Source organism: Glycine max, chromosome 13, assembly GCF_000004515.6.
Source record: "Glycine max cultivar Williams 82 chromosome 13, Glycine_max_v4.0, whole genome shotgun sequence".
Lineage (NCBI taxonomy): Eukaryota > Viridiplantae > Streptophyta > Magnoliopsida > Fabales > Fabaceae > Glycine > Glycine max.
In genome coordinates this window covers 34,598,308-34,613,127 of record NC_038249.2, presented here as the reverse complement: position 1 = coordinate 34,613,127, position 14,820 = coordinate 34,598,308, and the positions used below count along the sequence as shown (strand labels likewise).

At 30.0% G+C, this 14,820-nt stretch overlaps 1 protein-coding gene across 1 annotated transcript; it reads right to left on the bottom strand.

Moving 5' to 3' along the window:
• Nucleotides 1–3,147: 3,147 nt before the first annotated feature.
• On the bottom strand, nt 3,148–5,004 carry LOC100789730 (polyphenol oxidase A1, chloroplastic). The gene has a single exon (XM_003541692.3). The coding sequence runs from the start codon at nt 4,976–4,978 to the stop codon at nt 3,173–3,175; it is 1,806 nt and encodes a 601-aa protein (XP_003541740.1). The 5' UTR covers nt 4,979–5,004; the 3' UTR covers nt 3,148–3,172.
• Between the last annotated feature and the right edge of the window lie 9,816 nt (nt 5,005–14,820).

Genomic DNA, 14,820 nt, shown 5'->3' with positions numbered 1-14,820 from the left:
AATTGCGTGCGGTTGATAATCCACTAAAACAAATTTCTAACAAGAGCAGAAATAGTATGTCCACATTTAGCTAATCCAAATCCAAATTTGTAGCTGGTAATAGAGAAATTTGGGGCAAGAAATTGATTTTTTTTTTAATGTGAACTAGAAATAAAAAGAATGGAAAGTTTTTCACTACAAGAAATTACCTGTTTTGCGAAACTTGAATTGGAGAGTATGTTTTAATGTGAATTGCAACCGTGAGAAGACTTTTTGCATGCGCATGTAACTCCTTTCATTCTTTACATTGTGTAGATATTCCACCAAAAAAAAACATCTAGATATAATTTATAATAAAAAAATAAGTAAACAATTAATTAATACTAAAGAACTTGTATACATATAATTTTTTACTTTTGACAGTGAGTAAGATCACAATTATGATTTGATTTAAGAGTAGTAGGTAAGAGATTTCCAGTTTAAAAAGTGAAAGACATGCAATTTTTTTTATTTATAAAGGTAGCATATTAGCTAGGAGTTGAATTTATAATTTTTTCTACTTTAATTATTATTTATTACATCAGCTTCCTAACTATGGGAAGACGTACACCTCTCTATTTCCTAATTACAGCTTCCACACTACTGATTTCATGAACTAGCTTTTATGCAAAGAATTTCATGAACTAGCTAGTGTACGCGCGTTCTATCCTTTTTGTGACCAAGCATAGCCTAATCGAATAAAATAACGTATAGTTATAAACACTGACTTATTTAACGAAAGATATCAGGGAGAAAATCAAAGTGAACTTTAGCTAAATTAACCCAAGAAAAATGACAAACATATAGGATACTGAGCGAAGAATATTCAGTGGCAGTAAATAAAATCACTCCATATCTGACGTCCAAAACCAAAAGGGTAACTAACATCTAGCGAAATGTAAGACCCATAATTAATATCTATTGTTAATTTGTGACTGAAACTTAATCTTCAAAAAAATATTGGATGAAAGGTGAAACGTATAATAAGATGTATAGTGAATTCATACTATTTTAGGAAACACAAGGTAATACCCTACAAAGCATTTGGTAAATAAACAAAATATAGTATACGACTTCAAAGACTTTAGAAACGTACAAATGTCTTGATGATAGACAAGGGATAGAGATACTTCGATATATGTCACTTCGAAATCCAGTTTATTCTAACTCTAGTTACAGTTCTCTCTAACTTATCCTAACTTGGGTAGCAGCAGGATGTCGACTTTTCTTTTAAGAAAATAAAAATATATAAACAAGGAATCGCGCTCACCAATATGACTATTTTTTTAGGCTTGTACTCTAGAGACCTTAAAGGCCACATGTCTATTTCTTTAGTTTTTGATCCGGGTATTTTTTTTCCTACACTTCCCATATTATTTTGAAATTTGCACTTTTCATCTTGTTTTTGGAATTTCAAAAACAAGACGGGAAGTGCACGAAGCAATTGCCTTTCTATCTTTTGTCTAGACTTTTTTACTGCTGAATCTTTTATCTAGACTTGTGCTTCTTAAGTTTTTTTTAGGCCTATTTTTTCTTTTTTACAAAAAAAAGTAGAAAGGTGTTTTGACTCATTAAATTCTTGTTTCTTCTCTTATCTTAAGGTTAATGACACATTAAGACTAGTAGAACGTTAGAGTAACTAATTATGTTTGGTTCCGAAGGGTTTTCTTACAGTCAGTTTCTTGGAAAACGCATATTATATATCGGATTAAATAATATTATGTTAATTATTTCAGAATAAACTCAAAAAAATTGCAACTTAATTTTAATTAACATAGACTAATTATAAATAATTTCATAAAATTCTTGATTGTTTGCTCACTTTAATTGTGCCACCCTACGCTGTCAGTTTAATAAACACAATATAGGTTTTATGTTAAACTTTGCAACTAAATCATACAAATTAAAAATTCATAAAACCTCAAAACGTTACTTTACTTAATTATACTTTCACAGGAATTTAAATTTAAATTTCACTTTTAATTATTCTTAATCACTTACTCACATATTATGTGAAGACAAGTCTTAAAATTCTCTCCAACAAGAAAAACTCCGTACTAAAAATTTTGCTTATTTATGAAGAGACATGCATGAATATTATATCCTTCTTAATATAACCCTATATCTTTCTTGAAGTCCTGCCGTCATCTTGCCATTCCGTTGGTATTATTAAGATTGTCCAGCTTCGATGCTACACGGTCTCTATACTCTAATTTTTCTAAGGCAAAAAACCACTTTAGTAGACTTCCCTTAACCTGTATTGTACACTAAACTTTAAACTGTGAATAGAATTTTCAAAACAGATTGTTTCCATAGAGATGCTATTAATTTCCATATGGTATGCTATCTGATGGTGAAAGCCCTCCAGGCTCCAAAGTCCAATGGTTGTGATCATGCATGCATTAGATTACACCACGTAAGAATTTCTCCATAAAAATTCAAGGGGAGTAATTAGCTAACTTTTTTTTTAATCAGCCAATCAAATATTATAAAATTAATGGTACCAGAGGTACGGAAAGGTGAAACGTAAGTGTAACATTATAAGGGTAATTAGCTAACTTAAATCTACGTACCTACCATGCATGAGACGTATTGTAAGATATATATAAACTAAATTTTCTAATATTATATAGAAGTCAGGTTAATTTTTTTTATTTTAAACCAATATAAGTGTAACATTAACTAAAATAATTTATCAGGATTAGTGTGATCGATATTTATTTTATGCCAGCAACAAGCATATATATAGTGCGCATGCGCATTCACGAATTTACTCAATACATGTATTTAAAGTGTTTAAGAAACAAACTTAAAAGTGGTAAACCATTTTTACTCATGGGAAGAATCACAATTAAAAAAAACATTATTTCATTTATCAAGTATTATTGAATCAGCATAGGATAGGCTATAAATTTCAATACAAATTAAGTCACAAATTTATGGTATAGAAAATACATTATATCACCTTGTGAGTTACCCACGTCATTGGAAACTAGGAACCATATATCACCACACAATCACATACATACACACACACATATATATATATATATATATATATATATATATATATATATATATATATATATATATATATATATATATATATATATATATATATATATATATATATATATATATATATATATAATTTTCAATCCGCAAGAAGCTTTATTTTGATGCCTCTGATTTTGACACGCCCTTTACCATACCTTGGAACCAGCGTCACCCTAACACTGTCATCATCTTCGGCTTCCAATTCTTCCAACAAATCCGTAAGTCCCAGCCTCAAACAAGTAATGATGTCCTTGTTTTTGTGCTTATGTGAATGAGGCACACTCACGAAGCTTCCTGCAAATTCTGTATTATCTGGTCGAATTTGCTTATCATCTTCGTCATTAATAAACACATCAAACTTCACAGGTGTGTTTCTCTCAAACTCAATCCCTTCAATCACCAAAACCTCTTCCTCCTCTTCCTTCTCCTTCCTGCTCCTCGACTTGTTTGGCCTTTTAACCATTGTGCTCACAACTGAATCCAACACTAGTGGGAACTTCACATTCCTTGAAGTCTCAGCAGCACGTGCTGCACCAACACCAAAATTTTGTGCTAGTGCAACCTTTTGAACCCTAGACCTTCGCGGTGTGGGCCTAGAGTTTAACCATGGAATGTCTACATCTTGGTAAACATACCCTAGTTTTCTCTCGTCAAGACAATCTTTAACCTTTACTCGCACAAGGTTCTTATTCTCATCGTAGAAGAGAAACCCAGATTCTAACCAATCCGAGTCAGTAAAATCCTTTCTTTTCCCACCAAGCGTTTTCCATATGGACCACATCCTATCAATGTTAGAATGGTGAGAAAAAAAAATCGGGTCTCTAGCAGCCGAATAGAAAGTTCCCATGTCCTCAATGTTAGGTTGGTTGATATCACCGGTCCATAAATGAACAGAGCCATGTGGAACGTTCTCTACGGATCCAAAACCCGGGTCAGGCTCATCTCCAGCACGGTAAGGATTTCCAAGGAACAACGTAGGAGTCTTCCCATTAGACACAACTTGCCTATACATTATGGTGAGGTTGTTGGAAATTTTTCCATTGGAAATAGGATCCTCGAGATTGAAGTCGAGGTCTACAAGTGTTGGGGGTTGATGATTGGCATTGCGAAGAGTGTCATAAAGGGGTGATTTAGGGTCTGCGTAAATGGAAGGAAGTTGCATGCCATCAGGAGCATCCCAGTTCCAAAACGGAAGGGCAAAGGTTGGATCATTGATCAAGCTCCCCAAGATCTTTTCATAGAAATAGAGATACCATCGATGGAAAGGGAAGAAGAGCCAAGAGTTGTGGATTTGGAGATCAAGGTCAGGGAACCCAACTTGGTGATATGCACCATCACAATAAGCACAATGAACATTGGCTTGTTGGGTGAAATTACGTGGATCATCAGAGGGGAGTTTTTTCATGAGGTCAAGGGCTTTTTTGTATTTGGCTAGATATTCATCGTTGACCAAATGTGCCGCTGGTCTTACCCTCAAGGGTTGGTTAGAAGGAGGGAACTTGAAATCTATGATTTTGGAAGATGGGGGGCAACAATTGGTGGGATTTGCACCCGCGGGTGTGTCTGGTGGACCACATGTGTTTAGGTCTGGAGGAGATATTGGAGCTGCAAAGGCAAAAGGGTTGTTGTTAAGAGTAACTGCACCACAAAGCCCTCCTAGGCCAAGTAGAACATTCCTCCTATGTCCTACAATATGTGATAGTTCTCCTTCGGATGGGTTTGGTGTTGGATTGTTTTGGTTTTCACTGCATGTGGTTCTAGGAATGTGATGGCGTTTTGGCTTTCTATTTTTAGTGGATTGGAATTGTGAAATTGGATGCAAGGAAGAAGGGGGAGTGGTGGAGGAGTTGGAAGAGGCATTATTGACTACGGACACGAAGGAAAAAGGACATTTAGATGCCATTTTTTTATGATAAAAGTTTAGGCCTTTTCAGCCTTTCTTATAATGAAGTGGTCATGAACAACTTTCTTTGAGATGACGTGTGGTTTGTGATCCCTAAAGCAAACTTCCACGAGAGCAGAAACAATATGTTGACATTTTAGAATGGGGATTCAAATCGGAGCCTGCTAATTGTTGAATTTAATACCAACGTGTGCAATTTGACCTCTAACGGCTGGCTTGTTGTACTGATATAGTAATATCTGACGGTTATTGTTTACTTCATTGAGATTTCTTTGGCATCTATATATATAAAGTCCAAATATACATATTCAAATCATAATGGTTTACACGCAATTAATGTCGAAGCACGTAATCTTGAAAACTCTCACGAGACTTGGGAGAAAATTAAGTATGCATGCATGAATTTAAGTACTGCATCGGTGAAAAGAATTGAAGTCTTTTGCATGCTGAATGTAGTTTTCTCGAATATTTACAATCATTGTGTTTTAATATTCTACAATTGACCTTTAACATATACTATAACTGTTCTTTTTTTTATTGCTTTCTCTTTTTTGTTACACCGTCTATAATATTGTTTCCCTTAATTATCTCTTTTTTCTTACAACTATTGATTGCTACACTACTAATTAAGGAATGTTTAATGGATATAAAATATTATGATGTTAAGATTTAAAAAAACATCTTTTTTGACGTAATATTATCTCATATATATATATATATCATTGTTAACTCATCAAACTGAAAATTTATGAAATTTATTTATACTTAGATGGATATATTCTTAATTTTTAAATAATTAATAAATTAGATTAAAGATTTAAGAGATGAAAAATTAAAATTAAATTGATATAAAATTAAACTAATTATCCAAAACAAGAGTTAGAAAAACAAACACTTTGTGGATTGTGAAGGTAGATGAATATGTTGGGAATTAATTTTTTAAAATTATTCTTGATATAATGTTAATTATTTTTTTCTTGTTCAATATTATTCCAATTTTATCTATATCTACTCATATATTATAATTTAAGTGAAAGAGTTTAATTTATTCAATTTTTCCCCTAGTCCCATAAAAGAATAAACTAAATAAATTGCATTAAAAATAAAGATGTATAAACAGACTAAATAACATTATTTTATCTTTATATATACATGAATTATTTTGATATCATTTTTCAATTTTTAGAAGATAAGCATTTCACAATACCTAAATCCTAAAACAGATACATGAATATGGATGATCACATCATCATCAACAAAATTAAGCACAATAAAATTATAATTATTTATACAGAAATGAGTGATAAAAGAGGAAAAATTTAACAATTTTTATATGATTTAATCATAAAATATGTCTATGTAATGCCGTTATCAATTATATCTTTGATAATTACGATAATGAAATATATTTTTCTTAAAAAACGTTATCTCTTTAAACTATAATTTTTTTAATATCTCATTATTAATTACGAAATAATTAGATTTTAATTTTTTTAAACATGAATTATTTGAATTAAAAAAAACGAAATAATTATAAGAAAGACCTGAGGTAGTAACACTTTTCCTCCTTTTTTTTTTGGATCAGCGTAACATTTTTCCTTAGTTGCGCCTCTGATGTAAATACGTAGTGAAAATCCAAATTGGCGGATTCAACATCTCGTCACGAATCCAGACTGTCTTTTAGATCTAAAGATTTTTGGAAGAATTTTTTTTTTTTAAATTATTCATATGTGTGTTAACTAGTTAACAATTATATCAAATTTATCATAAATAATAAAAAAACTCAGAAGTTCGACCCCAAAAACTCTTATTTGTATTTAAATTCATGTAAACCTAATTTACAATCAATAGATAAAGAGTTTAAAATAAAAGATATAAAAAGATAAAAGATAGAATAATTTTTTTTAAAAAAAAAGATAAGAGATAAAGATAAAGCAGATAAAATATTTAAGTTAAAAAATGATAAAGATAAAAAGATAAGATAAAAAAAATAAAAAATAAGAGAAATAGAAGATGAAGATAAAAAAGATAAATTCAAAATGTAATAATGTTGAGACCTAGCTTGTTTTATTTGATTAAAATGTATTATTTTATATTTTTCTCTATCAGTTTGGTAAATTTTTTTCCTACTTACATCTGTTAAAATAAAATACTTGTCCCTAATACCTCAGGATGACAAGTCTATCTTTGCAAAGACTCAATAGATAAAATACATAAAATTTTAATTCTAGATGTTTGCTTTAATGCATGGGCATAATACAATCGCTCTATGTCTAGCAATGATTTTATTAAGATATCCCTTCCATTTAGTTCTATTAGAAATTGTCTTCTGTCGAGCGATTAATTCCCAAAATAGATGGATGCAAAACCTTCCTTATTTTTCTAGTAAGGATTATCCTGTATAATACATGAAAGAATGGATAATATGAAAGAAAACACCTATTTGCATTAATAGATATGAAGTGTACAATACTTTTTAGGTATGCCAAATCGTAACTAGGAATTTAACCTCTCATAACCACATGGGACCTTACACTTGAAAAGGGGTAGAGAAATTGATGGAGAAGAATGGATGAAAAAAGGACATAAAAAAAAAATTTCCTACTAGAAATACTTAGGCTATGTATTCATTAGAAAGTTACGAGCCTCCGGAGGTGGTGTGTCTTTTCTCCTTGGCTTAACTCTCTTCTTAGGTGGACTAGGGCTGATGTCAAAAAAATTTCTTATTCATATTTTTTATATTTTTAAGATTTTTTTTGCTTTTAATCTCTTTTTTTCATTTTTGTAAGACATAAATAAATAAATAAAATATAAATTTCTAACATTTAAGTAAAAAATAACTCTAAATCAATATTTTTAATATATTTTTATCATAAAAAATAATTCATATTTAACTCTTATAACTGTGAATGAAACAATATGTTATAGTTGTTAGATCTGTCTAATATTAATGCTAGCTGTCAAAGATGGTTCGGTCCCTGTCCTTCGAAATTCGATGGCTACATCCACTGATGAATTTTGGACTGGAGCAATATGTTACTACTATTTGTTATCTGCGTATTAAATATTAATACTGCCATAAGAGATAATATGGATTTTGGATTGGAGCAATACTGTCATAAGGTTCTTGCCCTTGCCAAATTCGATCGAGGGCCACTTCCACAAATGAATTTTGGATTGGAGCAATTAATCTGCTATTTGTTACTATCTGTGTACTAATATACTGTCATAGGTGGTTCGGTTCTCGGTTCTTTGAATTAATTTTGGATTGGAGCCTCGACGAGACACACATCATGTGAAGGTGGCAATATTATGTGTAGTTTGATGGTACCATCTAGCATCAAATAGCTACTGTGGATGCACAAGGGTCCTATGTTTACAATGCTTGATATCAAACGGAGTATTTTTGGAATATTCTCACGTGGAAAGAGTTTGGTCACTGGATTGACTTTTTTGTTATCTCATAAATGATCGGAATTTAATCGATCGATTTGACTTTGTAATTAAATAAATTATACTTTCAAATTTTTTAGTGAAATCGAAATAAAGACAAATTTGTCTAAATTCATCTCACAAATACTCTACTTAAAATGTATTCATCCTGTGTAAAATCATCATCCTAATTATATATATATATATATAGATATATATATACACACACACTAAAGAGGATTTCTTTCTCCTTTCATTTTTTATCATAGTGAATTTTATATCTTTAGATATTTTTTTATTATTATTTTACAATTGATGGATTTAATTAAATTTCATTGTTAGGCGTACGTTCAAAACTAAAGTTGATATAATTAAACTGTGACGTTCGATTGACGTTAATCCACTAACTTGCATGCATCAATAATTTGACAATCATATTATTTTATTTAGAATGAGAATTTCTGATATGCCTTGCTGCAGGCTCACAAGTTCTGGTTTTGACAGGGGACGTCCATATAAGTACTTGTACTTCTACTTTGTAACCTAAGCTACTGAGAGTTTTTCATTTATTTTATTGATGTTTATGGCTTCTGTTTTTTTGCAGGTTTATGTCTAGTAGTGTTGGCATCCATTAACGTTCCTCTTCACCCAATTTGGGCATGCCTCATACTGGAGTTGGTAGCTGATCTTCAACATATATTTTACTTATCAGAAAAGAAAAAAAAATACTAAAATGGACTCCTTAATTAAGTTAAATCTTTGCTTAGCATATACATGCACTTTAATAAGATCATTTTCTAGACAAATTGAAAGACTATCAATGCTAAGAAATTCCAAAACAATTAGCAGGATTAGGCATCTCTGGTGGTCTGATAATGACCCAATAGTAAACAATTTAAAAGACCCAACAACAGTTTATATTATAAGAGTTGTTTCTTCACTTATATATATATATATTTAATTAGTCATATCTATAGACAATGATCTCGACAATGTGCGATCTCCATCCAACAGTACCTTGTACTGAATTTCTTTGAATCACGTTATCGATCTTATCTTAAATCTCTTTATACATGTATAACCTACTAGTTAACGTATACTATTAGGTAACCTGTTCTGTAGTGGTTTAGGTGTGGCCGTGTGGGTGATCCTCCATCTTTCGTCCAAATCTAGTCGGGTTGAACCCTTAACTCACTGCCATGTCACTTTTTTTATTTTTAAAATCCACTTGCTTGTACTTTAGTTGCAAATCAAATATAAAAGATAATGGCTGTATTAGGCGCCGCTGACATAAAACTTTAGCAAACTGAATCTTTCTGACACGAATCAACTTAAGAAAATAAATTAATTCATTGTGACAGAGATGAGATGTTATATATGATGTTGGACGAAGTACACGTACTAGATAAGATAGGAATATATAAATTATTGCATTAGAGAAACTTAGGTCAATACCTCTTGTAGAGAAAGCTGATAAAATACCAATTATAGCCAGGGGCGGAGCGTGGACGTGACAGGAGGCCGTCATGGCCCCCAAACTTTTTTTGAAAGTGCATATATATGCATATGCTATATTATTTGATAGAATATAAAAAAATTTCAATAAAGAAAAAATATAAGGTTGTTGGGGGCATAGAAGTAGTTTATGGATGGTGGATTACTTTGTAATTGCATGTTTGATCTCATTCAGATAAAAGTATGCTCCGCATTATCTAATGTATATCTATTATATATAGGCCTCATCGTGCAACTGACCTTGAAGGTTATTGGCAGGTTCGTATTTTTCTCACAATACAAGTAGTGCAAAATTAAAGTAATTAATACATCTGTTAATAATTTGTTTATTATTATATAATCTTACGAGTTCTAAAAGTTATTAAAATTTTAGTATATAAAATAATATAATGATTAAGGGTGAATAACTCATTAAAAACATTAAATTATAAGAAAATAAAAAATAAAAATATCTTTTAAAATTATTAACTTGATCCCACGTACCATATATATTATATAAAAATATAAATCACTAAACTCTCTTTTTGTTCATGTATTTGACTATCTTTTAAATTAAATTATAGTCTTCACTCTTCTTAATGTTTCTTTGATTTCATCTGCCTGTCCGGGTCACTTGACAAGGAGGTTCTTTCCAATTTGACATGTTCGTATTATCTATATTTGTGGTTAGCAAATTAATATTGATATTTGGTTTCTATTTTTTTATGAGAAGGTGTGGGATTGAGTAGAATTAATTTACATTTGTTCATAAAGCTTCGCTCTCTATCTTGTTTTTATTTCGCCACATAAAAATAATGTCTGCACCGCATAAATACTATTTTTTGTTTAACCAAAATTACATTTTTGGTCCCCTAGTTTATTTTCAGTTTCGAATTTGGTTCTTCAGTAATTTAATTCACGAATTTGGTCCTTCTATTTTCTAAAACCGTGCAATGTTAGTCCCCCAAATCACAATTGGATGTTGACTAAGTGATATTGACTGCCACATGTCATGTTCTGATTGGTCAATGAGTATTTCATCTTTCATGGAGTTGACATTTAATCAGAACATGACACGTGACAGTTATCATCTAATAAGAACGTGACATGTGACAGTCAACATCACTTGTTAATGGTCAATGTCCAATTATAGCTTGGGGGACCAACATTGTACGATTTTTACAAAATAGGAGGACCAAATCAAATTCATAACAGGGGATCAAATCCAAAACTGAAGATAATCTGGGAAACTAAATTTACAATTTTACCTTTTGTTTACAAAGAATAGCATATTTGTATGTCATATTATTAACATTAATCCATAATGTGTAAATTGATAAAAATTTGAAACAAATAATTTGTTATGGAATATAGTATTTATTTTTATCATTTACTTTGATATTTTTTTTGTTAACTTTGATTTACACGGCAACTTAATTAAATTTTACGTATATAATATAATATTGTATATCTAACTTATTTATTAAATTTTATTTTGATCCCCAAAAATTTAGGTCAAGCTCCGTCACTGCTTGTAGCTTGGACATATGTAAAGAAGCCTTTGTGACTCAAATAAGGAGAATGGATTAGATTGTAAATTTGTAATGAAGTAACTTGATAACAAGTTAGAGGCAAAGGGAGACAGAGAAGAATTATTTATAAATGTGATTTATGAAATGTAATCTATTTTATCTAGTTGCATTCAATAGTATATAATGGTTGACATAACCATTTTTTTAATCATATGATCAAAAGTTTAATTTATATGTATGTCATATTTTTTTATCGATAGGAATAAAGATAGATATTAAAAAATTTAGAATAACTCATATATTTTATTTAACTAATTGAATTAAACTTTTTCAATTAAATATGTGTATAAAAGAACATATGTTAAAAAAAATAACTCATTAAATAAATTTTAGTATCTTAAAAATTAGTATTTGATTCTTGACTAAGAAATATCCTAGTTGACACAAAATTCTTAAAATTCTTGCCTAATAGGAAGAAAAAGAGAGGCTTGATTTGATATGTTTAACTTTTAAGTTATCATAAATGATTTAGGTAGACTTATCTTCCTAATCCATATTTAAAAAATATTTAAACTCATGCATCCTTTTTTTTTTGTTTTACCTATGGATTTTTTGCTGGTGAAAATAATTAATTTAATACTACTTACCATGCATATAGTATTTTTACGTTAAAAGATGGAATAAAAAAAAATTAAATCATAACTTTAGGCCATTCAAAAAACATTTAAGACTATAAATATTTAATAGAAGAACTAATTAATTACTTAACAATAGAACCCTATTTTCTTTTCTTTTTTTGGTGAAATACTTCATTGAAATTTTCCACACGAAAAGTCAAAATACATATCCAAAACACAACTAGATGCACGAAATAACCTTTTTTACGAGACCTGAGGCTGAGAGTAAGCATTAATGTGAAGTGCACCCCGTGAGAAAAGTCTTTTGCATAAACTGAATGTATCTAGTCTCAACATTATTATAACAAAAATTATTTCATACAAGAAATTTATCTCTTTAACGAGACTTAAAGAGTATGTTTCAATGTGAGCCGCACCCGTGAGAAAAGTCTTTTGCATTCATCGATCGAATGTAACTCATTTCAATATGTTTACATTGTGCATTCTACTTAAATTTAAATAAAACAGTAATAATGTACACAAAACATAATAATTAAAATTTCCTAAATGAAAACTCGTTACATATTTTTTGCCTTTAAATCTCAAATTGAAATTCGAATTTACAAAATGGCTATAAAATGTTTTCTTTGATCCATATAATGCCTATTTTTTTCTCAATAGAATCATTAACATCTTCAATAGATAAACTCTTTTAACTTTAGCCCAAAAAAATCTATATTCATTTATAGCCTGAGGAGACGTATAATTCATTTTATATTGTATTTTTCTCGTAATAAGGCCCACAGCATTAGAGAGTAGCACAAGTAAAATTCAAAACTAGGGAAAGACGTGCATAACCGAGGATCTAGAAAATCTAATTCCAAAGTTCTACTATATCTATATGTGTCGGATAATTGTAGGAATTTTTTTTAATAATCTCATCTACTTGGTTTTCTCTCCAATTGAATTTTAATCCTATATGCATTTTTAATATAAATTGTATTTATGATAAATAAAAATAAAATTAATTTGATAAAAATATAAATGAATTTCAAGAAATGTTTACACATTTCAAATATAAGATTAAAAAAAATAATACAATTAAGACAAAATTGAAGTTGGTGGTCCAGCAAACCAAAACTAGCAAGTCATGCCGTAGCGTTTGGTTTGGTATCCTACAGAAGCTTAGCTAACATGGAAATTAAGGTCGGTGGGAAATTTCTCGCATAGCAAATTATAAATGTATCTAAATATTAATAGTCAATTTTCTTAAAAAGTCAAATTTATTTATTTATTTATTTGAAACAAGTAAAATTATATTAAATATCTTAAAAAATATTTATGATTAAATTATAATTCTATCTATGCAAATAAGGAAGAAAATCCACTTCATTATTTTTCTATATAAAATATAAGTTTAGCAAATGTAGCCATTCAATTATATAATCTTATTTTAATTGTTAGGGTGGTTATAACATGTTTAATAATTTGAATATTAATTATTAAATAATATATAAATATGAAAAAAAGTGAATCTCCGCATTTCAAATAATAATTAGAGGTGTATATGGGGTTTGGATCAACTCAATAAGCAATCATCTGCAAGGGAAAAATCTAGGTTGATTTGGACCATCTATTTGGTTTGGATTTTAAAACTGCAAACTTTGTCATATCAAGTGTTGAATTAGGACGTGTGAAATTTGGAGCTACTTTGTATAATTACTAAAATCCAGAGCTGGCACGTATTAAGATGGACGTGGTTAAGGTGGATTCTCGGACTTCATACGTGGGTTTTGAAAGACACCTTTATTAAGAAACATGAGGGGAAACTTGTAAAACAAAGAAATTCAATGTTCCAGTAAATATATGAGTTAGGAGATAAAATAAGTATATGCTTAAATGTAGGCTCGAGTGAGCGATAAAGAGAGATGTGCACAAGCTTGTTACTCTGTGTTTGTGTGTTTGGAATTGTGTTGAGGGTTCGATGGAACCTGGTATTTATAGGAGTGAAGCATAGATAAAGTTAGAGATAAGATAAATTGTAGCTTATAGATAAAAGTTAGAAGATAGTTGTACCTTATAGATAATGTGTGACCTTGAAGATAATTAACTACATGCTAATAGATAAAGGTATTCAAATATATTCAAATATTAATAGGTTAGAGATAATCTGTTGGTTAGGGAGTCCAACTACTAAGGACCGAGTGTTCGTGCTTCTATTACAGGGTTGGCATGGAGGGCTAACACGTGTCTAAAAGTGTCATATAGAATGCCACGTGTATTTTATGGGTTCTGGACGGTACAACTAATATGCTATGTCCTTTTGTGATCAAGCATTGCCTAATGAAAAAGAATGAGAAAAAGATTAAAATAACATAAAGGATCATCGTTTGGACACACTGACTTATACAATGAAACATATCAAGGAGAATAGTGAAGTGACCTTTAGCTAAACACAAGAATAACACTAACAAAAAAAAGATATTGAGTAAAGAAACTCCAGAGTAAATATGAACTCACCATATTTGTGTTAATCACGTTCAAATTAACCAAAAGGGAAAGTGACGTAAAATGAAAGATCCATAATATCTAAAATTTAATTTTCAAACAAATTAAATATTGGATGAAAGATAAAACATATAGGAAGACGTATGTGATATATATAAGTAGATAATAAGTTTCACTTTTTGAATTACTTTTTGAAATTGAATCATGCTCAAACTTAAATTTTAAGCAGTCGCAGTGAATGGAGAAAATCACTAAATTC